Source organism: Oryx dammah, unplaced genomic scaffold (assembly GCF_014754425.2).
Source record: "Oryx dammah isolate SB20612 unplaced genomic scaffold, SCBI_Odam_1.1 HiC_scaffold_14, whole genome shotgun sequence".
NCBI classification, from domain to species: Eukaryota; Metazoa; Chordata; class Mammalia; order Artiodactyla; family Bovidae; genus Oryx; species Oryx dammah.
In genome coordinates this window covers 12,036,779-12,063,476 of record NW_024070198.1, presented here as the reverse complement: position 1 = coordinate 12,063,476, position 26,698 = coordinate 12,036,779, and the positions used below count along the sequence as shown (strand labels likewise).

At 42.4% G+C, this 26,698-nt stretch overlaps 1 protein-coding gene across 1 annotated transcript; it reads left to right on the top strand.

Moving 5' to 3' along the window:
• Nucleotides 1-6,219: 6,219 nt before the first annotated feature.
• ANKRD1 (ankyrin repeat domain 1) lies at nt 6,220-15,820 on the top strand. Its single transcript, XM_040254735.1, has 9 exons — nt 6,220-6,551; nt 7,224-7,403; nt 8,297-8,434; nt 8,767-8,874; nt 10,342-10,440; nt 11,961-12,059; nt 12,167-12,265; nt 12,400-12,498; nt 14,976-15,820. Exons 1-9 carry the CDS (start codon nt 6,525-6,527, stop codon nt 15,084-15,086), a joined length of 960 nt encoding a protein of 319 aa, XP_040110669.1. The 5' UTR covers nt 6,220-6,524; the 3' UTR covers nt 15,087-15,820.
• Nucleotides 15,821-26,698: the final 10,878 nt, after the last annotated feature.

Genomic DNA, 26,698 nt, shown 5'->3' with positions numbered 1-26,698 from the left:
ACATGGAAACTTACATTACCGTATGTAAAACAGATAGCCAACGGGAATTTGCTGTGGGGCTCAAGAAACACAAAGAGGGGCTCTGTATCAACCTGGATGAGCGGGCTGGGGAGGGAGATGGGACGGAGTTCAAAAGGGAGGTGATATATGTATATCTATGGCTGATTCATATTGAGGTTTGACAGAAAACAACAAAATTCTGTAAAGCAGTAAAATTCAGTAAAAAAGAAGAAGAAGAAGAAGAATCTGCCTGCAATGCAGGAGACCTGGGTTCAGTTCCCAGGTTGGGAAAATCCCCTGGAGAAGGAAATGGCAACCCACTCCAGTATTCTTGCCTGGAGAATCCCATGGAGAGAGGAGCCTGGCAGGTTACAGTCTATGAGGTCATAAGAGTTGGACACGACTGCACGACTGAGCACAGCACAGCACCTGTGTTAGAGGCTTTGGAGAATTCACTCCGTGGTCCGCGAGTGGTGCTGCAGTCATGAGGGCTGTTTATTTCTATCTATTAATTCAGTGATTTTGAGATCTCAGTAAAACTTTAGGGGCCCAGAAATCATTTTGTTCAAAGCTCTCCTTTGGTAATTTGAGGAGTTGAGAGGATTTGCTCAACTAGTCCCAGGGCAGAGGCCGGATTAAAAGCCAGGTTCCCTAATTTCTCACCCCACATCCTTCATCTTTCACAACTTTATACATTTATATATACAAAGGCTGCCCTCCTTGGTTTTGTGGCAGAAGCAGCATACTATGTTGCCTGCGGTTTTCCTTAAAAAAAACTCAGTAAAACTGAAAACTCCCCAAGGGCAGGAGAGTTTGACTCTTGAAAGCATTGGTATATCTCTAGCTCTAAAAAATGCCTGACACATAGTGCTGCTGCTGCTGCTAAGTTGCTTCAGTTGTGTCCTACTCTGTGCGACCCCATAGACGGCAGCCCACCAGGCTCCCCCGTCCCTGGGATTCTCCAGGCGAGAACACTGGAGTCGGCTGCCATTTCCTCCTCCAATGCATGGAAGTGGAAAGTGAAAGTGAAATTGAAGTCACTCAGTCGTGTCCGACTCTGCGACCCCATGGACTGCAGCCTACCAGGCTCCTCTGTCCATGGGATTTTCTAGGCAAGAGTACTGGAGTGGGGTGCCATTGCCTTCTCCTGACACATAGTGGGGCCAAATAAATATTGATGGTAAGTTTTATGTGTGTTTCCCACAGTCTTAATAAAGGTGAAATCTTTCACAATCAGAATTCTGACACTGGGATAAAGATGGCTTTACTGCCTCTATCTTCAAGGATATACATGTATATATTTATGTATGTATTTATTTAAATCTGTACCCTGGAGTGGTAATCTCAATGCTGGGTGGAAATTAGAATCAACTGGAAAGGTTTTGTTTGTTGGTTTTTTTTCAAGACAGTACCTGGATATTAAAGTTTATATTCAGATTTCATTCACCCGGGTTGAGACCAGGGCATCAGCATCTTTTAAAAGATTTTCAGATGATTCTAAGATGCACCCAGCCTTAGAACCACCACCCTAGGAAAGGGCACTTGTGATATGCCCTAACTGGGAAATTACACTTGTTATGGTTGGTCAGCATTCGAAAAATGCTAATAAGATGCTCACACTCCAGAGGAGATTACCTAAGCACTTTATCTTTACCCCTAATTAGTGTTAGAAGATTATTTGTTATTTAGCATTAAAATGTTCCTAATTATTTGTCATTGAAAGGAGATTTGAGATATGTGATTTGGCTAGGAAAGACTATAAGACTCCTACCAGGTGTTAGCTAAATACTTAGCCTCACTATGTGTCAGGCACTTTGCCATGTATGCTCTGAGGAGTCCCAGACTCATCTACCCAGTACTAGGAATTGGTCAGATCTTGTCTGGGGTCATACATGGAAGGTTCTGTCAGCTGATTAGGCTAGCAAGTTAGCTAAAGTCTACTGCTAGAATGACTTCATTTGCCAGGCACTGTCTTACAGTGTAAATGGTAGGGGCCAATTTCAGAAAGTTTACAGAACAGTCTGGCTGTGTATACCTGTTGGCTGACACAAATCCATGAGTGGGGCAGAATTTGGCTGCTGCTGCTGCTGCTAAGTCGCTTCAGTCATGTCCGACTCTGTGCAACCCCAGAGATGGCAGCCCACCAGGCTCTGCTGTCCCTGGGATTCTCCAGGCAAGAACACTGGAGTGGGTTGCCATTTCCTTCTCCAATGCATGCAAGTGAAAAGTGAAAGTGAAGTTGCTCAGTCGTGTCTGACTCTTAGCGACCCCATGGACTTCAGCCTACCAGGCTCCTCCGTCCATGGGATTTGCCAGGCAAGAGTACTGGAGTGGGTTGCCATTGCCTTCTCCGGGAATTTGGCTAGAGACATAATTTACAGCAAGGCACCTGCTGCTATAAGGTATGGGGAAGAGACCTACAGCCTTCACCCATCTCTACCAAAGGAAACTGCTGATATTTGCAAAAAGGCAGCTTGAAACTGGGTTGCTTACAACAGTGTGCATGCAATTTTTATTCAGAGCCCTGGATACAGGAGGACCTTGGTCTTGAGTCTATCCTTTGAGAGGAGAGGAAGGCAGATGCCTTCTGTTCAAAATGTTCTCAGTACTGCTCAAAATGTTCCCAGCACGTGTGGCTTTTCGAATACAGGTGATTCCATCCCTGGCTGGCAGGGAAGGGAAGGAACCTTGAACCTTGTTTGCTTCAATTCTATGACCTCCCTCTGGTATTTTTGAGGGTGTAACTGAACCTAGGCTTGGCTGGAGGGATACTTGGATTCCTAGTTGTGCCAAGTCAGCCATTTCTCAGAGCCAAGAGAGGTGAGGAGCAGCTGGGACTGGGAAGGCAATTAGGGGGGATGGCAAAATGAGCAGTTACAAGTGCAGCAGCAGAACAAGTGGCTTCCAGGCAGAGTCTGGCGACAGTCCTCAGAGCCCTTCCTCTTTGTATCAAGGTGGGTTGTTCCGAGGGCAAGGCGTGTTAGTAACCCTTTGGGTGCTATAAAATACCTTGGATTGTAGCAAATAAGAGACCATTTTGGAAAACAGCCTAAATGTCCACAAATAGGAGAGTGGTTAAATAAGCAAGGGTATGTCCACACACAGAAATTCACGTGGTGGTTGGAGATAATGAGACAGACTCATCCGTGCTGGTAGAAGATAATCTTTAAGACACATGATCAAGAGAAACACATCAAGTGCCAAATCAGCACTCAGCAAGATTGCAATTAAGCAACCTTCTCTCTGCATCGTTTTAATTTTAACAACATATTTATATGTTACTTACATAGTCAAGAAAACATAGTAAAAATAAAAAGTCTGAGTAGATAAGTGTAAAATGTCCTAAAATTTGGAATGACAAAATTGTCCTTGGAGCTGAGCTACGGCACATGAACCCTGGTGGTGCTGGGGCACATCTCTCAAACCCTGGGTGACAGTAATAAATGCTTTAGACTCCACTTCGCTGCCCCTCACTTCCTTACCTGTAAATAAGATTATAATTCTGGTCTCATTGAAATGCACAGATCCTGAGAGGAAGGAGAAAAGCCTCTTGAGACGACTCTGGCCAATCTCAGGGACCATTTCCCTGCTCATTCTGGCCATAGGTGGTTGACACTGGGTTGCTCAATCATTCTAGAACCAATTTGTCTTAATTCATCTTGATAAGGAAAGGTTATGCCTTGTTTGAGGTTGTGATCAAGTCAAATGTACAAATTTCAGAACTTACTCCACTAGGGGAACTTTTATGGAAAGGAAGATCCTTAAAAGCAAGTAACAGAAAACTCTCCTCCAGTTGCGAAGTTTGGTTCTCAATTTTGATGAATAGGAATGATTGAAAATACAATTTCACCTGATCCGTTGTTAGGGAGCTAAGTGTATCTAGAATCTCTTTTGAAAAGCAAAATCCTCTCATGTTTTACGATGACCAATGGGATCAATGCTGGAAGTGGTAAGTGGAGAGGCAGGCAGAATTTACTCACCTGATGATGCCCGGTCAAGCCTTCCTCAAACATCATCCTCTGCAGTTTTCTTTAGACCTATTGGACTCTCCTGCATAAAACCAGCCAGGTTTGAGGGGATTATTGAATGACCAGATGAAGAAATAAGCTTGGTGTACCACCGCACCCACTTTCACTTGTTTTTTTTTTTTTTTTTGAGGTGTCCTAAACACTGGGATTTCTTTGGAAGGAATGATGCTAAAGCTGAAACTCCAGTACTTTGGCCAGCTCATGCGAAGAGTTGACTCATTGGAAAAGACTCTGATGCTGGGAGGGATTGGGGGCAGGAGGAGAAGGGAACGACAGAGGATGAGATGGCTGGATGGCATCACTGACTCGATGGACATGAGTCTGAGTGAACTCCAGGAGTTGGTAACTTCACAACTGGAGGAGAGTTTTCTGTTACTTGCTTTTAAAGAGCTTCCTTTCCATAAAAGTTCCCCTAGTGGAGTAAGTTCTGAAATTTGTACACTTGACTTGATCACAACCTCAAACAAGGTGATGGACAGGGAGGCCTGGCGTGCTGCGATTCATGGGGTCGCAAAGAGTCAGACACGACTGAGTGACTGAACTGAACTGAACTGAAACATGGAAGGACCTTTTAATAGGTCTTGGTTGGGCCCTGAGTGGGTCTAGGTCTGAACTACTCTGGAAAATGTGCTTTGGCCTCAATGATTCTCTGCTTCTGATGGATGGAATCCAAACTCTTCAACCTAGCATTCAGCAACCAGCTGTGTGTCTGCAGCCAGTGACTTGACACGTTTCTGTGCCTCCATGCCCTCTCTGTAGAATGAAAGCATTGGCCTTGCTTGAACTTCGAGGGCATTAACAGCTCTGGGATTCAATATCCAAGACGCTTCAACAACCCGTGACCCTTCCCTCAAGGAGATCTCCTAAGGCTCCCCTCAGTTTGGGTCAGGCCTGGAACAAAGAGACTAAGATAAGAAATGGTAGGAAAAGTTTAATGGCTACTTCTTATTTAAAGAAACCAGTGAAAATGGTCATAGCTGTCTCCACCTCAAAGAAAACACCGGGAAATTTCATTTTAGTAAAACCCCTTTTAGGATAGGAGACTAGAACAGATACCCGGGTAATTGGGAGGGTCCCTCTTCGTCAGCACTTTGGTGGGGACGCAGGTGGCGGGTGTCAATGTGTCATTCTGAAAATTTCAGCAAAACCACCCCCAGGCTGATCAGGGGAAAGAAGAGATCAGCAGCCATGTGTGCTGAATGGGGTATGTTTGAGGGAGCGATAGACACAGAAGGTCAACATAACATCTAATGGACACACTTCTCCACTCACACTCCGTTTCTCTCACTCTCCCCTCCTTTCTTTTACTGAAAAAAAAAAAAAGAAAGTTTTAAGATGGCTTTGGAGATAGTAATTCTAGTTTCTCCTTGGATCGTAAAGAGACGAAAACAGTTTTACATAATTTAACACTTCAGAGATGAGAAACCAGGAACAGAGGTCTTTTTTCACTTCAACCCAAACCCTTTGTTCCTCTGGCAACCTGTCTCAAACCTTCATCAGAATTACCCGAGTGCTTTGAAAAACACAGACTCCTAGGACTCAGCCATAAATTGACACAGAATGCCCTGGAGTGGGGCCCAGAGACCTGCAGTTCTCACCAGCTCCTGCAGGTGTGTTTTCTCCATAGCAACTGAGAACTGCGGCTCAATGACCTGATCAAGGTCATACTGTTACTAACAATCGGCCTCATATAAACTAGCTCAGGACATTTTGAAACTTTTTTGAATAAAAATTGTTCCAGTAAGTATGCTGTTTTAGAAGACAGTAAGCATGTCATGTGCTAATTATGGGCTGTGACACCATAAAATACAAGTGTATTACTGAATGCTTTCAATTTCTTATAATGATGGTAAGGTGGCATGTCATGGGGCCTTTTTAGCCCTCGACATCACTCCAGAGGATTCCAAACAGATATAGACAAGGGCCATTAGGACCTGGGTCCTTTCCTCTTGGGCTGTTTACCATGGGAATAGGATGTCCTAAAGCAACACTTCCCCCAAGTGACGTGTTGATAAGTCTGGTTATCAGAAAGATATTACTGGCGGTGTGATACGCAGGCCATTTACATTTTCTTGATAGGGTTAGTCATATGAAAGCTGACAAAGAAGGAAAAGGAGCGGCAGTGTGGCGCAATGTCAACAGACAGCTGTCCTCTGGCTCCCCGATAAATAGGATGACTTGCATTGCTGAGCGGTGTGGTCACTGCCAAAGGAATGGCCCTCTCACATTTCTTCCTGATTCACATATTCAGTGGGGTTACTTGTCATCCCCCCGCTCCTGCTTCCCAGACACTGAGTCTGAAATGAAAAATTCACCTGCCTCTGAGTTGGCTCCAGGCGGGAGGGGGGTGGGCAGGGGTGTTACTTGGGTTCCCAGGTTGGAAGATTATCTCACCCAGCTCTAGCTATATAAGCTCATTGGAGCAGATGGGCTCCCCAGGGCAACTCAAGGGTTCATTCCTCAGGAGGAAAACTGACTGACGAACTTCGGGGCAACATGATGGTTCTGAAGGTAGAAGAGCTGGTATGTAAAGCACATTATTTTTATGCAGTGAAAAATGGTGCAGCCTTGACTTTTATTTGAAAATTGAAATGCTCTTTTCTTCCAGGCATAATGCACAGGTATTCTGAAAAATGTCATATATGGAAAATGGTTGATTTATGTGATGAAATAAGTAAAATTAGAAAAAAAGGAGCTGGCAGTAATGAATTTTCTACATATTCCCTATTTATTATCTTCTCCTTTGGTTTTATCACTGAAGTGTGGAATCATGTACAGTAATCAAAATGCCTTAGGGGAGAAGTTCTATTGCAACAATATATATCTGGAAACCATAGGAAGGCAAGGGATCAACAAAAGTACTGAAAATGAAAGAATTTTAAAATCATCGGTGGGGAGGTGGGGGGGAAGAGGTTGGGATTTTCTTAGGAGAAATGTGATTAAGTGGGTTAAAAGCAGATTTAAAGATATCAGCCTAACCTAAACCTTGATTTAACCAATAGAAGAGAACAAGTATCTGAAGGTATTCCTGGAACATGGGGCCAGTGCATCACAGCCTGAGCTCTGAGAGTGCATTGCTCTGAGGCCACTGTCAGCAGGGAGGAAGGGCCAGGGGACCTCCCGCAGCATCCTTTATGGAGAAGGACCCCAGGACGGACTCTGCTATTCTGACCCTGCCACCTTCTTCCCTTGTAGGTTACAGGGAAGAAGAATGGCAGTGGGGATGCTGGGGAGTTCCTTCCTGAGGACTTCAGAGATGGAGAATATGAAGCTGCTGTCACTCTAGAGAAGCAAGAAGACCTAAAAACGCTTCCGGCCCACTTTGTCAGCCTGGGGGAGCAACAATGGGAAACTGAGAAACAGCGAGAGGCAGAGGTAAGGGCCTTCTGTGAAATTCACTAGTGGGAGGTTGGGGATGGCGTAGACAAAGGTGCCAGATAGGAGGGAGACGAGAGAGAAACCAAATAAAGGCAACCATTCCAAAGGTATTTCTTTATCAATTTCTAACTTATAAAGAAGCAGCTTCTATGGAACAGGTTGTAGAAAATAATTCTTTGGCAAGACTATGACCTCTGGATTCCGAATCAATCACCGAATGGTCTACGACTGTGTTTTGACTGAGAGACTTGGAAAGAGAAAAGTGTCCAGTGAATTTCTGACGTCTTATATTGTCTAATTAACCCCAAGGAAGGGAGCCTTCTTTTTCTCAGTAATGTGGTTTGTGGTTCATGGATCATTGTTTGACTGTGGCAACTTTCTGTGTTGACAAAATGTGTTGCTGGGTGAATTTTCATTACTTACGAACCACAGATGTAGTCCCCAGACAGTCTGTTTCATGAGCCCCACTCAATGAGTCACCTAAAAGACACTGGCATTGAAATTTAAGAGTTTGAAACTTATTAGTAAAGTCTTTTCAATTAAAAAAATTCATGAGCATGATAAAAAAAATTCTACAGAAATCTGGGGTCTGTTTATGGAAATAATTACAAAATCATCACTTAGAGACTAGATTCTATCTTCAACAAGAAGCTGGCGCTACAAGCAAGGGAAGTGAAGATAAAGGCAATTAGCTGAAAAATTTGACCCCTAAATACTTGAATAAGAAATCACTAAGTCCAAGTCAAAGATTTATTATAAATATATTTTTTAATCTTTTTTGCTCAAACTGTTCACATACTGAGCTCAGACCTTGCAGATTTTGTTTTGACACAACCAGAATGCTTGTCAGTAGAACTCGCCATATTTTGAAACATGGATTTCTTTTTTAGCTCAAGAAGAAAAAACTAGAACAAAGATCAAAACTGGAAAATTTGGACGATCTTGAAATAATCATTCAACTGAAGAAAAGGAAAAAATACAGGAAAACAAAAGTTCCAGTTGTGAAGGAACCTGAGCCTGAAATCGTGGTAAGCACTGCTTGGTTTCCTTGTGTTGTCGGGGGGGAGTTGGTCGCTTAGCCATGTCTGACTGCAACCCCATGGTCTGCCCGTCAGGCTCCTCTGTCCATGGAATTCTCTGGGCAAGAATACTGGAGTGGGTAGCCATTTCCTTCTTCAGGGGAATCTTCCCAACCCAGATATTGAACCTGGGTCTCTTGTATTGCAGGCAGATTCTTTATTGTCTGAGCCCCCAGGGAAACCCTCGGCCTTAGGCTACAAGGAGATAACTATCTGTGGAGGGTTTTTTGTTGGAAAGCCCATGGTAACTCTCATGCTGTTTTTTTTTTTTTAAACTTTAGACAGAACCTGTGGATGTGCCTAGGTTTCTGAAAGCTGCCCTGGAGAATAAACTGCCAGTAATAGAAAAATTCTTGTCAGACAAGAACAATCCAGATGTCTGTGATGAGGTAAGGCTTATACAAAGCACTGCAAAATCCAGCTTGTTAATTCTGTGTTTCTTATGCTTTACTGCAGCCTTGCTCGTCTGGTGCCAGAAATCAATCCACCTGAAACCGTCTCCCCAGCTGTTGCCACAGATGCCAGTAGCATAAAAGAGGAGTGCAGTGGGCCAGAAAAAGAGAATGCTGGGTCAGCGCTATGCACTGCTTTATTTTTTTGCACTCTCATTTTCTTCCCACTGCTTTTTCAGTTTGCCTTTAATTTTGAGATCTTTGGGACAGACTTTCAGTATGGCAGGACCAACCACTCATGACTAGAGAAATATATTGTTAGCATTAGCTTTGACTGGACCCAAATATATCAGCTCTACACAGGGAATCTCTGGTCCGGAGTTCATGCATCGGTTCTATCAGTACTCACTTATTTGATTCTTGGCAGCCAATCTGTATTTTCTGGACCTCCGTTTCCTTATCTAAAAAGAGAGGGCATTGGGATGGAATAATGCCTGATAGTGTTCCAGCACAAATAGCCTATTAATCCATCTGCGAGTGAGCTCAGTAGTCTCCGACTCTGCGACTGCACAGACTGTAGTCTGCCAGGCTCCTCTGTTCATGGGGTTTTTCAGACGAGAATACTGGAGTGGCTTGCCATTTTCTCCTCCAGGGGCCCTTCCTGACGCAGAGATGGTATCTGCTGCCTCCTGTGTCTCCGGCATTGGCAGGCAGATTCTTTACCACTGAACCACCTGAAGTGAAAGTGTTAGTCGCTCAGTTCTGTCTGACTCTTTGTGACCCCATGGACTGTAGCCCGCCAGTTCCTCTGTCCATGGCATTCTCCAGACAAGAATACTGGAGTGGGTTTCCATTCCCTTCTCCAGCGGATCTTCTCGGCCCAGAGATCAAGCCTGGGTCTGCTGCACTGCAGGCAGATTCTTTACCCTCTGAGCCACCAGGGACGCCACCTGGGAAGCCATTAATCCATTATTTGAAGCCAATTTATCAGACATCACTAATCCTTCTTTGACTCCTTTCCCCTATGAACTGGAATGGGGAATCATTTCTGAAGCTAAAAGAAAAATGTCTTCCGTTATCTTAAAAATGAATACTTTTTGATATTCAACCTAACAGCAGTCCCAAAGGAAGGAAATGGCCTGAACTGCATGGCAGATACTACAGAAATCATGAGGGCACAAAACACAAGAAAGGGTGGTTTTGAATCTTTAGGTCTACGTGCCTCGATGAAGACCTCTAATCACTTAGAAACGTGTATTGCAGGAGATGCAAATCTCAGTTGCAGAATAATTGTTCCAGTCGATAATTTTAGTAAATTTGACATTTCTAACTCATAAAGAAGAACTCAAGTTTCTATCAGCTAGGTCATCAGAATCCCCAGCTTCCTATTTCTTAGAAAGGATTTATACTCATTTTTATATGCATTGCTCTCTCTCACTCTTTTTAAAATCTCTATTCTGACAGTATAAACGGACAGCTCTTCACAGAGCATGCTTGGAAGGACATTTGGCAATTGTGGAGAAGTTAATAGAAGCTGGAGCCCAGATCGAATTCCGTGATATGGTAAATATATCTCTTTGTTTGGAAATGAGCCAAAGTAAGTAGACTATGTGAAGCTTGAGAAAATCTACAATGAAAAATGGGGCCAATTGTATTGAAGATTGATCTGAGAGAACTGGGCAGAAGCTTATTTCTTCATACAAAGGGAAGTTGGGAGATGGGACTAGGTCATGTGGAAAGTATTTTCCATACATACCGAAAAGGAGAGGAGTATTTAAGGGAAAAGAAGGAAGTGAGAGCTGTTGGACAGAATTCAATATCCTCATCTAAGACCTGGGTCGTTATCAAGTCAGTAGCCTTACTGAGAAATAATATAGTCAACACTTGCCTTTCAGCATCCCCATCCTTCCATCATACATGGCCACCTGCTCCTGAGCCTTGGCTGCCAGCAACATCTCAGAATTCTCTAGCTGCACACCTTATTTGATAGATGCTGATTGCATCAGTGAGATTTGGGGCTAGACTGCACACAAAATGAATTGCATCTATGGGAAGTTTGCTATTCAGATCTCAGTAATTCAACCACTGTGATTTCTATGCAGACCAGTATATAGCATATCCTATGAAATGAAGATTTAGCTGGGGGGAAAAATGCTTTATTTATTTAAATACAGCTCAATTTGACTTTTCAAGCAGAGTGGAAAAGGGACTGGAAAAGTCCAAAGGATTTGGCTAAAACTGAACCCAGAAGATACACACACAGAAAAACGAGTAAAGAAACAAAATATAAAGCTTGCGTGGAAAGACACAAAAATTCATGAGCATGATATTTGGAAGGCCAGGGATATACCAAATTTCCAGTGTGATTAAGTGCAGTAACCACAACCGAGGACGGCACGGTGTGCTAGTGCAAACGGCAGCAGAGAGCGGGGAAGAGACGAGGAAAAGACAATAGGGACACAGGAAGAGGCGTCAGACCCAGATGAATATCTTTTGGAAGGGACTACTTCTTTTCTGCCAGAATTTTAAAATCCGTACATTTGTCTAGAACTTTTGAGTTTATCTGGCAAAAGTGTTTAAAACGTTCCAGGCACACGGTGGGTTGGAATAACTCTTCCGCCACTTACTAGCTGTGTTTCCTCGGGCAAAAAATTTGAATAGTTTGGAGGCTCCTTTTTCTCATTTGCAAAATGAGCACAGGAACGCCCACTTCACAATGTTGCTGGGAGCATCCATGCGTCTGAAGTATGTGGCACCATGTGGGCACCACGAAATTCTCAGTACATTTTAGTTCTTATCCTCTCTTAAAAAGATTAGGTTTATTGAGAACCTCCTAATGATGCAAACATGCACACAGATGCATACACAGGAGAGCATACACTCACGTTCGCACATTTTTGCCAAAACATTTGGCAAGAGATTTGAACCACAATAGTTAGAACTGGCAACCTAGACCAGGACAGCCCAGTGCCATCACAGATGGCTAGCGAACATGGTATTCCTGGGTCTTAGAAACCAAGAACTAATTCCTCTGACCGGGTTCCTCTTCCACTGAGTCATGTCCTTTTACCTTCCTCGTACAGCTTGAATCCACAGCAATCCACTGGGCAAGCCGCGGAGGAAGCCTGGATGTCTTAAAACTGTTGCTGAACAAAGGCGCCAAAATCAGTGCGCGCGATAAGGTATTTCTCCTACCCCCGTTCCCGTCCTCCCCTTCACACCTGCGTTGGGGCCTGGGACACCCTTTGTCCTCACGCCCAGGGACCCAGCGGGCTCTTCCATTTCGTAGTTGCTCAGCACCGCGCTGCATGTCGCGGTGAGGACTGGCCACTATGAGTGCGCAGAGCATCTCATCGCCTGCGAGGCAGACCTCAACGCCAAAGACCGGGTGAGTAGGCCGGCAGAGTTTGGCCTCCTAAAACCTTCACTCATTTATTTGGGATCACTACCCTGCTGGGCACCCTTTCGGGACCCACTTCCTGGCCTCAGGCCCACCTTTAGCCTGTTCACTCTGTTCTCTAGGAAGGAGATACTCCCTTGCATGATGCCGTGAGGCTGAATCGGTACAAGATGATCCGACTTCTGATTACCTATGGCGCCGACCTCAACGTCAAGAACTGTGTAAGTACTCGGGCAAGGGGCCTTGGTTGCCGGCTTTCTAATGAACAGAAGTATGGCTCAGGTACTTGAAAGTAGCCTTACAATGGTAGCATTCCGGGGGTCTTTTGATGATTTAAATGCCCCGTTCCTTCCCATAAGTATATTGCTGACCTTGGCAAGAACTCAGGTCACCTACTCAGAGATGGGGAATGCCTAACACAGCATTTAGGAATTCTTTTAGAATTTGGCATTGAAAATAAAAGATGGTCAAACCACCCACCTTCCCAGACACAAGCAGTGTCTGCCTTGGCCATCCCTGGCTGAGCTAGGCCGGAATAGTCAGGAATAAAGACACCCACCATTCCTGAAGCTTTTGAAAATTCCACAGTGGTCAGTGCAGCCAAGGGTCAAGGAACTCAAATGATTCAACACTGAATCCGAGTGATTGTGAACAGTCCTTCCCCTCTGACAACAGCATGAATGCTACCACTTTCTTACAGAGGTAGCCATGCGTTTGCCTTTATTTTTGAGCTAATTTCTATTCATTCTCCTCTTTGGTTTAGTTGCACATCCCTCAAAATAGTTTCTTATATTTAGGCCCAGAAAATGCTTGTATAAATCCCTTTTACAAGTACATGTTAATTTAGCTTCATCTGTAAGCCAGGGAATGTAACCAGATTTTCCTCATGGTCCCAATTCCTAGTCAAGCATCATCTAATACAAGCTTTAAAAATACCACTGGGAGGAATGGGTGTAAAGTACTGAAGAAGTAATTTGAAAGAGGCTTTTGGAGAATCACTTTACAAAGAAAGGGAAAAAAAAAACCCAGTCATCTTTACTGTGAATCATTTCCTCCTCTTACTGTGTTACTATAAGACTGAGAGGAATACTTCATCATTCCAAAGAAAAAAAAAAACCAGAAAAAACAAAACTGTCTTGGTGACAGGAACAAAATAAATGCAGTAAATAGAGACTGCTTGGGTTGGGAAAGTGTTAACAGTAGGGTCCCTTCATCCTTAATATGGGATTGATCTTATCAAATAATTTAAACCATCAGAAAGAGTAGATTCAACAAAACCCCCAAAGCTGCAGAAAATATAATTTTTTTCAGGCGGAGATCAAAAGCATATAGATTTGGAGAGACTGTGTAAATAGCCAGGGAATCATGAGATAAATTTCAGTACAAAGGAGTTTAAGGAATTCATGGAAAAATAGCCCTAAATATACAAATAGGTCTCAGAGCTCTGCATTTTCAGTAAGACCCCAGCATAAAGGTTCTAGAACTATAAATGTCATTGACCCGATGGATGGATATTTCCAAAAAAGACTGCTAGGTTACTGGACACCGTCTTGAAGGGAATTGTAAACAACACACTACTGAATCATTGTATCATTGTCCCAAACTCCGTCTTCACGTCTGCTGATAAGTGTTCCCCACGGCACATGCTACAGGGTGAGAAGGTCCAAAATTAAGGGTGCAGGGACATTAACTCAAATCCGCCTAGGGCCCAGGCACATCACATAAATGACTTTATGGTGGCTGCAGGCTCTGTGCACATAAGGTAGCAGTCCTTCCCTAATCCAGTCCCTTCCTGCTCCATGAAACCACGGATATCATGCTGCCAAGCCTTCCAGTTTTTTTTCAGAGAGATCAGAGATTCAATTGGGAAATATCCTAATTTCCAATTGTTGCCAATTAATTCCAGTTTTTTAAAAAATCTAAGCTTTGTTTGGGCCAAAACAGGTCTCTAGACTGATTTGCATCTCAAAGCTGCCAGTTTGCAATCTCTGGGATAAAGAGAGACTTCTGAATAGAGATGGAAAATTTTAGGACTTCTCAAATTGAAAGGCAAGAATTGAGAGGTGACATAATTTTAATTTTTGTAAGTATCTTGAGACATAAAGTAAAAAAAATTTTGGTCTCAAAAATCATTGATATCATCTCCAAGAAAAATAAATTTCCTGGGAGAGCCCAGTGTTGAGCAGCTGTGAAAAACCTACTCCCTGGAGTGGTTCCTGTGTAATTAAGCCAAGGTGTTGCAGCAGCTCATATCCCACCAGTTTTTATCAGTCAGGAATCATTTTCCAAACTGATAGGAACTGGTTTTTGACCAGGTGGATACTGCTACCTCTCCATGCCCATTCTGCAGTACACTGTATAAGTACAGAGGCATCTTTTGAATTTCACAGTGATTTGGCTTAGGCCTGCTATTTAGTGTCAAGGGACTAGGGATTTTTACCAACACCTGGGATAGTCCCACAGCGGGGCAAAAAAAACCAAACACTGCTGATCTGCTAATGTGAAATGCCAAAAGCATTCCTGTGAGAAACAGTAAAGGACTGGTTTGAAAATAAACTGCAAATCATAGTGGGAAACATAAAACACCTCAGTAACATATACCTATCCATTACCTCATTAAATACACACACACACACAGGAGATGAACTTATACATGCCTTCAACCTGGAAGTCAAATTCCCTCCTCTGTTTCGATTAGGCTGGGAAGACTCCGATGGATCTAGTTTTACACTGGCAGAATGGAACCAAAGCAATATTCAACAGCCTCAAAGAGAACTCCTACAAAGCCTCTCGCATAGCCACATTCTGAGAAAAGCGATGACAGACGCTTCCATTGGCTGCTGTTTGACCAGCGCGTGGAAGCCGTTGCCCCAAAGAGCGACTCATAGAGAAATCCAGCTTCTGTTTATCAACCCGTTGTAAAGTGGCACCTTATGAGGTTTGGAGCACAGGGACGTAGGCATTGACATCTTCCTTAGTGAAACTCACTCTATTTATTTGTATTTATTCCAGTTAACTTATTTATTTATTTACTGCGATACCACCGATACTCAGATCCTTTGTGATCATTCATTTGGTGAACAAGCTTAGTTTGTATGTGACACGTCAGAGCCTCCCTGTAGGTAGTTCTTAAACTATGTTAACCAGCAATGCCTATGATGTATCACCTCGCTCAGGTGAGATGTTTCAAGGTGACTTTTGAAAGACAAAGGGGATTACTGCAGCCCTCTTTTCTCCCGCATTTTTAATGCTGAAGTTTGAGGCCATGGAAAGCCTGTAGCAGCAGAAGGGGAAACAGAATGAAAGTGATTCTGGGAAGACAGTAAAGCTGGCCATTTGATGCCTGGACCTGGTATTTCTCACCAAGTATGTACCAAAGTGAAGAGAATGTCTTGAGTGTAAGTGGAAGGAACATGGGCCACTGGGCCGTGCAGAACCAAATGTGCTCAAAAAAGTGAAACTAACTGCAAACTGTAAATGTGTAAATGTGTATTATGTTGTATGTATATTTTATATTCATAATAAAAGCAGATTCTAAACCTCCTTCCTTCTTTAGGTCTGGTGGAAAGGCCATTTAGATGGGGTTTTGTCTTCCAAGGTTTTCAGATTATGAATGTTCTGTAGAACTGTGCTTCGCAGTATTTCCTGTGTACACCGATCACCTGAGACTCTTGTTAAAATGCAGATTCTGATTCCCTCAGTGTGGGTGGGGCCTGAGAGTCTGCATTACTGACAAGCCCCTGGGCAATGCAGAAGTGGCGGTATACCAGTCTTCAATGAGCAGCATGGCTGTGAAAAGTAGGAAGATACACAGGAGTTCAAGCTCTTTTGGCCCCAGTGATGGGCAGAGAGGGACCTCTGGTGGGCAAAATGATTACTACCAGTTAATGATTCCTTCAAAGGTTCCCCGTGGGGTTTGACTAATCTGAGGGTTAGCGATTATTGTGGACACCAGCTACTAGTGTCAAAGCTGCCCAAGAAAAAATGCACCTGGCCAGTGATTGTTGACCTCCAAGGAGAGTGGTTTTGTCACATGCTAGGCCAGGTGCTATGACCTGTGATGAGCAAACCAGATCGTCCCTGCCCTGCCTTCCTGGGATTGTGCTGGTCGCGAAATCGTGTCCAGCTCTTTGTGACCCATGGACTGTGACCTGCCAGGCTCCTCTGTCCATGGGTTTCCCAGGCAAGAATACTGGAGTGGGTTGCCATTTCCTTCTCTAGGGGATCTTCCTGACCCAGGGATTGAACCTTCATCTCCTGCATTAGCAAGTGGATTTTTGCCACGGAGCCACATGGGAAGCCCCCTATTCTTAGGACTTCCTAGCAATATTAAGGAAGTGGTCACAGAAATAAATACATGGTAACAATCTGCAGTAAGTACAATGAAGTAACAAGCACAGCGTGCTGAGAGTCTAAGCTGAGGAGGCCCATCATTCGATGGGGAGGCGGGGGAGGGAGTTTCTACAAAGGCTTCTTTGAGTGGGGGGGACTTTCCCAGAGGAGTCTGAAGAATAAACTGGAGTTATTCAAGCACGGTGTTCTAGGCAGCAGAGAGAATGTAGAAAAGGGCAAGGTTATGCGGGAGGTTTGTCACTTGCGGAAATGTTTGAAGGCCAGGGTGAAACATCTACGCTGGTACCCCTACCAAAACCCACTTTAGATGGTATAATACTTATGACCTCTCAGCTATGTCGCCAACACTTTGAGGGCGTGCAGGCCCAATCCATAACCAGAAGATCCTTCAGTTAGCCGATCATGGAGTATTAGGATGGTGTGAAGTATTTCTGTGCCTTTTCTATCTGGTCTCTGAACAATTTGTAGCATCCACCTCCTGGGGGCCTCAGGAGCTTCATTCTGTTATATCCCTCCCTCTCAATACCCTTCTGCCACACCCTGCCTTCCCTAGAGGATCCTGCTGGCTCTAACCCATCAGATCCTTATGGTTCAGGATCCTTCCATTATTTTCTAAGCAAAGCAGCTACTACACAGGCAGCATCTCCCTTGCTACACTGACGTCTCCCACAGCACAACTTGGGTGTTATTATGTGGCCAAGTTTTCAATGTTTTCCTTAAGTTCCCTTCCCCACAAGAACTGGAAGGTAAAGGAGAGAAGGAAGTAAGGGGTTAAAACACTTTTGTGTTCCTATGTATAAAGATTTGCACTAGTACAGAAGTAGGGGGCATGAGAATCAAGACGGAGTCAGTTTCATTATAAACAAGGGCAACTCAGCGACCTTTGCTACTTGAGAAGATAAACACTTGAGGCAACAACCTTCGTTCCTGTCACACAGGTGGTCAACATTTATAAGCCGTCTTCCAACCTGAGCCAGCTCTTTGCCTGCAGTCTGTCACCTGTGTTATAAGTGAAGGGAATGTCCCACTGGCCAGTGGAGTCTTAGAAGTTGTTGTAGACTTGCCCTTTGCCTCATCCCTCTTTCAAATGACCACAGGACTGCTTACCAAGAATACTACCTAAGGGGCTCTGTTATCTGTCCACTTCCTCTCGTCCTAGGGGCCACTCCTAGTTCAGACTGTCATCTCCCTGGTTACGAAATGCCTCAGCTTAACTTTCCTCCAGTGTGTTCTTCAAGTTGCAGCCAGGGTGATTTTTCTAAAACGCACATCTGGTCATTCTTCTCTACAAAAATTTTCAGTACTGCCCGTTGCCCTCAGGATGAAATAAAAATGCCTTAACGTTTTCGAAAACTCTTGAATCCTGGCTGCTGTTAACTCTTTATTCTCACCCATTTCTCATTACTTTCCTAGCTAAACAGTAAATTTCAACTCAACTGAATTTCCAGCTTCTAAAAAAAACCTCGGCACCAGCTTTTGCTCTCATATACCGTGCCAACCCCCTGGAAGGCTCTTCTTGCCACCTCACTGCGTAATTTCTCCTCTTCCTCCCTTTCGGGGCAGCTGTTCGTCCTCCAGGAAGCCATCCTTGATCCTTACTTGGACTTTTCCGTCTTGTGTGTTCCTGCTGTACCTTTTTTTCTCGGTGTCATAACGTCTATCATGCTACCTTTACCTCTTAAATGAAAAAATGTCTTCTCCCCTTGAACAAGCAACACATGCTCATTAATAAGCCGGTTATGGAAATGACTAATGAAGAAGACACACATTCCCTACAACCCTAGTTTCATGGCACTGATTATTTCTGTGCACATTACATACGGGCACCATACACTTAGCTTTAGAACTTTATTGTCAATTGAACAACTTATTCCAGACATTTTTATAAATGATAGTCTTGTTTCAATGTACAATGGATTGTCTAACTAATCCTATCATTATTGGGCATTGAGGTTGTTTCCATTTTCCCATTTTTAGACACTGTTGCAATGACTATCCTTACCCATCCTTTACACCTAACCATTTCTGAAGAAATGCATTTATAGAAGTATCTATAAGGTTGGTATCAAATTATCCCTTAGCCTTTCCCCACAATCAAGGAAATACTCATAATCTTTTATTTTTTCAACCCAATCAGCAATGGAAAGATGTATTTTTGATGATTTTCCCGATTACTAAAAAAACGTTCAGCATCTTCAGGTTTGTTGAGCACTTTTCTGGGTCAGTCTTCTTTGCTCAATTTTCTATTAAGTCAGGTTCCCTGGAAGTGGCACTTCAAATGAGGATTCTTGTGTGATTCTTGAGAATGCTCTATAAGGGACTGAGGGAGACAGGATAGGGCAGGAGAAGAGGCACGGAGGTGGTTTCAGAAGTCTCCTCTAAATCTCATTCCATGGGGAGCTCAGGAGCATAAACTGCACCACAGAGACCAGAAGGCCAGGCTGTAATGCCCTGCATCAGGCATCCAGCATGTGCCAACCTCCAGGGGTGGGGATAAACCTTCCCAAGCATTTCTGAGACAACCAGCCCTGGGCACTCTCTGGGGGAGGGTGAGGATAAATTCCAATACCTAACATCTGCAGCAGCTGTGGGGGAGGGGGTATCACCTGGTAAAAAGATTCTGGATGGACACTAGCAGTATTTGTCATGCTGCATATTTGTTTTTTAAAAGCAATCTCTTTAAAAAAAGCCAAGAATGCTAAACCTCGCTGGAACATGCATTGCAAATATACCTTCCTAGTTGTTTGTACTTTTCTAACACTACATTTTTATAGAGACAAACTGATTAAGCTTTCCTATTTTCTGGCTTTGGTGACTGTGTTTAGGTTTTTTCCAATCCAATCTTATTTTTTAAAAAATAACTCTTCAATCCACTTGAATTTATGATGTGTCCTGGGTATGAGATAGGGAGTGTACTTTTTCCCCTAAATGACAGAATTACAGCTGATACATAGTAGGAATATTCTGTATGACAGGTTCTGCTCTGCTGCTGCAAAGTCGCTTCAGTCGTGTCCGACTCTGTGTGACCCCACAGATGGCAGCCCACCAGGCTCCCCTGTCCCTGGGATTCTCCAGGCAAGAACACTGGAGTGGGTTGCCATTTCCTTCTTCAAGGCATGAAAGTGAAAAGTAAAGTGAAGTGGCTCAGTCCTGTCCGACTCAGCGACCCCATGGTTCTGCTCTGAGCCTTCTACAAATTTCAATCTACTCAACCCTTGCAATACCACCACTGGGAGAAGAGAAGTGATGCAGAGTTGTGGGGGCCAGCGTGAGGAACTCCGCCCATGACAAAGGTCATGAGGAAGGAGGCTTGGCATACGCAAAGGCGTGATCAAGCCTCAGGAAACCCCCTGTTCCCGAGCATCTACACCAAAACCACAGTCTGTTTTATGCTCTCCCCTGTAACCGTTTTTCTCGGAGAAGGAGTAAACGTGCAGCTCCAAGGCAATAAAAATTCTTGGGCGTGACAAGTGTTTCAGCTTACGGACTCCTCTGAAGGTTATCTAGCCCACCTGTATAGGTTTGTCCAGCCACATGTGATTGTTTACAGCCTCCCAATCTGAGAGGCACGAGATGTTTTAGACTTACTAAAGGCAAATTCTTTTGGGGAGTTGGAAATTATTAGTATAGTGGGTTGGTTAGGAATTATATTGGTGAAGGGTTTTTCAATTGTTTTGTCAATAATAGCTGCTAATTCCCTCCCCTGGGTGGGACAAGGGTGTCTCAGGTCAAACCTCTCTGCTGACATCCGTACTCCTGTCACTACGCACATGATTGTTTACTGCCTCTCGACCATAAACAGCACAGAGAGTTTTGGAGTATTCTGAAAGTCTTAATTAGCATAGGGCTTTTCTCATCGTTGAGTCAATGATTGCCACCAGGCCTCCATATCCTTAGGCACCTGGGAATATATTAATCAATGTATTTGGAATATAGAAAAGGAAATATAGTAGTTTTAAGGTTAGGAATACTAGACTTTTTGAGTTAATGAATTTTCTCTTTTGTAATAGATCACTGTACTTTGTTATAAATCAGTGTCCTTGCTATGTAAAAATGTAACTTTATCACTATCTTAAGACTAAATAGATCTTAAGGGGAACATTGATGAAAGGATTTTCATTTGTTGGGCTGATGTTTGCTGCTTAATCTCCATGTTCCCTGCCCTTATAATGAATATAACTAGCATATAGGAGAAATAAGTATTAACCTTTAAGATTAATCATGTTAACCTTGGGTTAAATAAATTCCTTTCTTGATTGTAACTCACTACACCCTCACCCTATAGGAATGTAACTTTATTTGGAGGGTGGTGCCTGGTTTAAGAAAAAACACCCTTGGAAGAAATGTTTTTTGGTTATCAGAAAGAAAGGATCATAAAATGTCAGCAGGTCTCATGGCCAGAAGATGTAAAACCACTAAGACCTTTTTATGTGAAGCACCTGATTTTGATAAAGGTCAGGACTGCTGACCCCCACGTGACTCTGTATTCATCCCTATGTGTAACAAAAGGTATATAAGCAAACCCCAAAATAAAGAAATCGGATCAGTTTCCGGAAAGACTGATACCCCCATGTCGCTTCTTTCTTGCTCCCCGTTTCTCTGGCTGAATTCCAAGTTATTCAGCCTCTTTTTCTCCACTAATTTTCCTACTTCACTATCCGTTTCTAATCTCTCTATACTCTGTAATTAAATATGTATTTTTCCAAGGACGCCGACGCCGTTCCCACCTTCGAATTCCCTGGATCCACCGGGGCTGGACCCCGGCACAGAGTGGTTACATCATTTGCCGAAGGTCACGGGCAGTAAGTACTAGCAGTTTGGGTAGCATGTCTTCAGTCTTTGCACTTTACTGTACTATGCTGTCCTGTCTCTCCTGCTAACCAGTTGTTCCAACACCACTATCTGAACAATCCGGTCACTTCTTGTAACTGGAGTGTTCTGGCTCCCAGTTCTTTTATTCATCTACATGGATTTCTGTACCAATTATACACTGTTTTAGTTACCAGATTTCTGTTGTACTCTGTAATAATCACCATTCCAAGTCCCTCCCAGTGTTTCTCTACAAAATTCCCTAGCTAGTCTCAATTTTTTTTCTTTCAAAATATGAAGCCTAAAAGCAAAAAGTAAACACAAACAATAATATATACATTGTTTTGGATTTTATTAAATTCATAAACTGGGGAAGAATTTGACCGCATCTCCCTTGACGTATTCCAGGCTTTAATTTCCCACATCCTCTAAGAGTTTTCTTCTTGAGTTCCATCGTTTCTTGGTAACATGTCTGTGATTAGGACCATCTTTTAAAATGGTATTTTATAACAAGTTACTGTTATAAAATATTAATTAAAATTATTGGCTTTCATAACTGACCACCTTGCTAAAATAAAGGTACTGTCATCTTGTTACAATTAAACCAGTTCACGTTCTAACAAAAGCAACCTTTAAAAAGCCCTGCTTGCTTCTCTTCAGTGGTGACCAGCCATCATGCCCTATTTTGAACAGGATACATGCATATTCATAAACAAAAAGCAGGTACAACTGCAAATATGTAACAGATGTATGCAAACTAAGAAGCACCTGCATTTCTCATCTTCATCCAGTTGCTTTTCTTGAAATGTTTCAAACAAGACTCACATTCTGCCATAACTTTACTTCCTTTCCAATATAACATGAGAGTCCTCAATATTATATCTGGCACAGATGGGGCTAATATACAGTCGGTTGAAAACGTAGATTATGGAGGTGCACCAAAAATAAGTTGAACATACATCCCCTGAAAAGTTCCAAGTTAAAATGTGTAAATGCACACTCACGTGCAACCTTTTGTGCACTCATGGGCTTCCCTGGTGGCTTAGCTGGTGAAGAATCCGCCTGCAATGCGGGAGACCTGGGTTCAATCCCTGGGTTGGGAAGATCCCCTGGAGAAGGGAAAGGCTATCCACTCTAGTATTCCAGCCTAGAGAATTCCATGGACCGTATAGTCCATGGGGTCGCAAAGACTCGGACACAACTGAGCTACTTTCACATCATATCAAAGCCTATTCTTTGAAGTATGGTTCCACTGATGGGAGATCTTCGTTTTTGAGTTCCGTTCTCTTTAAAGAAGAAAAGTGGTATTTCATTTAGCTTTGATTTGAATAAGTGATATTGAACATCTCTCCATGAGTCAATTATTAGCCATCTGTACATCTCTGGAAAAATGTCTATATTCAGATCCTCTGCCCATTTTTAAATCGGGTTTAGTGTTTTGTTGGTGAGTGAAATGAATTTTTTAAAATATATTTTGGCTATTAACCCCTCATCTGTTACATTAATATCTTCCCATTCAAAAGGTTGCCTTTTTTTTTTTTTTAACAAACTTTCTTTTACACACACACACACACACACACACACGTGATACTTTTTCAGATTCCTCTCCTTTCTAGTTTATTACACAATATTTATTATTGTTCCCTGTACTATTCAGTAGGTCCTGTTGGCTCTTTGTTCTTTTTGCTGGTGGGTTTCTTTTGCTTGCAGCCTTTTACTTTTGCATTTGTTTCCCTTGCCTGAGGAGACAACATACAGAAAGATAATGCTAATACCTATGTCATGCCTGACTGCCTCTTGGAAATGTGCCTCTTATCAAAAAGGCAAGAAATATCAAATGTTATACAGAGGATGTGGAGAAAAGGGACCCCTCACACACTATTGGTGGAAATGCAAATAAGGAATACACTATGGAGATTCCTCAAAAAATTAAGAAGAGAACCACCATGACTCAGCTATTACACTTCTGGGAATTTATCCAACGAATACGAAAGCACAAATTTGTAAAGATATATGTTCACAACAGTGCTATTCACACAGCCAAGGTATGGAACCGACTTAAATGTCCATCAGCAAATGAACGAATAAAGATGTGCTGTGTGTATATATAATAGACTACTTAGCCATAAAAGAAGAAGAAATCGTGCCATTTGGGACACCACAGATGGACTTTGAGGATATGATCCTAAAGGAATTCAGTCAGACTGAGAAAGACAAATACTAAATGGTTTCATTCTTATGTGGAATTTATTGGTAAGGGGTCAACTGTATGGTGACGGGTAGAAACTTTTGGTAGCACATATAGTGTACATTGGAGGGAATGATGCTGAAGCTGAAGCTCCAGTACTTTGGCCGCCTCATGCAAAGAGCTGACTCATTGGAAAAGAGTCTGATGCTGGGAGGGGTTGGGGGCAGGAGGAGAAGGGGACGACAGAGGATGAGATGGCTGGATGGCATCACGGACTCGATGGACGTGAGTCTGAGTGAACTCCGGGAGTTGGTGATGGACAGGGAGGCCTGGCGTGCTGCGATTCATGGGGTCGCAAAGAGTCCGACACGACTGAGCGACTGAACTGAACTGATAATGTACATAAATTGAATTTATAATGTTATACCCATAAAACTTTACAATGTTACAACAATTTAGAAAAGAAGAAGGAAAAAAAAAGACTCTGGTAAATGTCCACTGGATCTCTTCCAAATCTAGTTGTCTTGCTCACACCTACTTTGACAGTTCTTTTAAATGACTTATCTTTTAAAAATTTTTCAAAAGCATTAATTTTCCTGGGAATCCTTTTTTTTGCTCCTCCTAGTTCATCAGTTTTCATAATTTTAAATTAACTTACATAATTTTATAATGCTAAATAAATGCAATGGCATAAACAGACTTGTGAATAAACACACACCTAACCCTTGGTGAATGCAGCAGGGTGAAGGAAGAAGCAAGCTGGCACTCAAGGAAGGGGCAGGCTCTAGGGTTCAGCAGCAGTGGCCATCTGTTTTAGGGAGTGCAGCAGGCTAATCCATCATATTGCGTTCAGATGGGAGTAAAAAATGCTTTATTTTAGAATCATGATGCTTAATACAATATATAAATAGAAACAAACGTGTGTATGTGTGAAGTATTCCTATACTTGTATTTTATTAAGGGCTCTTATTATTTTTTAAATTAGAAGTAGATTTCATATTTTATTAAATGTCTTACTTGCATCTATTAAGATGATTCTGATTTATCAAATTTGACCTATTAACATGATAAAGTATAGTACACTGAAAAGAACTGAAACATACTTACATTTCTAGAATAAATCTCACCTGGTTATGGGATACACGGTTTTGCCAATATTTTATGTAAGCATCTAAATTCACAGGTGAATACACAAAAATAAACTCAAAATGGATTAAAGATCTAAACGTTAAGACCAGAAACTATAAAATTCCTAGAGGAGAACATAGGCAAAACACTCTCCGACATACATCACAGCAGGATCCTCTATGACCCACCTCCCAGAATATTGGAAATAAAAGCAAAAATAAACAAATGGGACCCAATTAAACTTAAAAGCTTCTGCACAACAAAGGAAACTCTAAGCAAGGTGAAAAGACAGCCTTCAGAATGGGAGAAAATAATAGCAAATGAAGCAACTGACAAAGAATTACTCTCAAAAATATACGAGCAACTCCTGTAGCTCAATTCCAGAAAAATAAACGACCCAATCAAAAAACTGAGCCAAAGAAGTAAACAGACGTTTCTCCAAAGAAGACATCCAGATGGCTAACAAACACATGAAAAGATGCTCAACATCACTCATTATCAGAGAAATGCAAATCAAAACCACAATGAGGTACCATTTCACTCCAATCAGAATGGCTGCTATCCAAAAGTCTACAAGCAATAAATGCTGGAGAGGGTGTGGAGAAAAGGGAACCCTCTTACACTGTTGGTGGGAACGCAAACTAGTACAGCCACTATGGAGAACAGTGTGGAGACTCCTTAAAAAACTGGAAACAGAACTGCCATATGACCCAGCAATCCCACTGCTGGGCATACACACCGAGGAAACCAGAACTGAAACAGACACGTGTACCCCAATGTTCATTGCAGCACTGTTTATAATAGCCAGGACATGGAAGCAACCTAGATGTCCATCAGCAGATGAATGGATAAGAAAGCTGTGGTACATATACACAATGGAATATTACTCAGCCATTAAAAAGAATACATTTGAATCAGTTCTAATGAGGTGGATGAACTGGAGCCGATTATACAGACTGAAGTAAGCCAGAAAGAAAAACACCAATACAGTATACTAACGCATATATATGCAATTTAGAAAGATGGTAATGATAACCCTGTATGTGAGACAGCAAAAGAGACACAGATGTACTGAACAGTCTTTTGGACTCTGTGGGAGAGGGCGAGGGTGGGGTGGTTTGGGAGAGTGGCATTGAAACATGTATAATATCATATGTGAAACGAATTGCCAGTCCAGATTGGATGCTGGATACAGGATGCTTGGGGCTGGTGCACTGGGATGACCCAGAGGGATGGTACGGGGAGGGAGGAGGGTTCAGGATGGGGAACATGTGTACACCCGTGGCAGATTCATGTTGATGTATGGCAAACCACTACAATATTGTCAAGTAATTAGCCTCCAATTAAAATAAATATATAATAAAAATTAAAAAAAAAGAAAATAATACAATAGGTATTTCAGCATGAATGACACAAATTAAAAGTATTATTGCCCTGTACCCCAGAGTTAAAGAATATGTGTTCTTAACAAACTAGAGAACATAACATAGAAGAAGGAGACTCACAGATAAGGAAAACACACTGAGGGTTACCAGCAGAGGGGGTGAGGGTGAGGGGGAGGGGGCAACACCGGAGGGGGAGAGTAGGAGGTACAAACTAGTAGGAGGTGTAAGATAGACTCAAGGATGCATTGTAAAACACAGGGAATATGGCCAGTATTTTTTTAACAACTGTAAATGGAAAGTAACCTTTAAAAACTGTATAAAAATTTAAAAATGTTTACGAATAAATAAAACATTTTTTAAAGGAAAAGAAAACAACAACAACAAAAAAACCAAAAAAAATTCACAGGTGAGTTTGGTGTAAAGCTTTCTCCAATTTTCTTAGTATCAATAAAGCATAAATGCAGATACTTCTAAAAAAGGGCTACTTCTATTTAACATAATGATCCCACTATTAAAAAAAATTATTTATAAATTTGGTTGAGTCTAGTACTTTGAGAT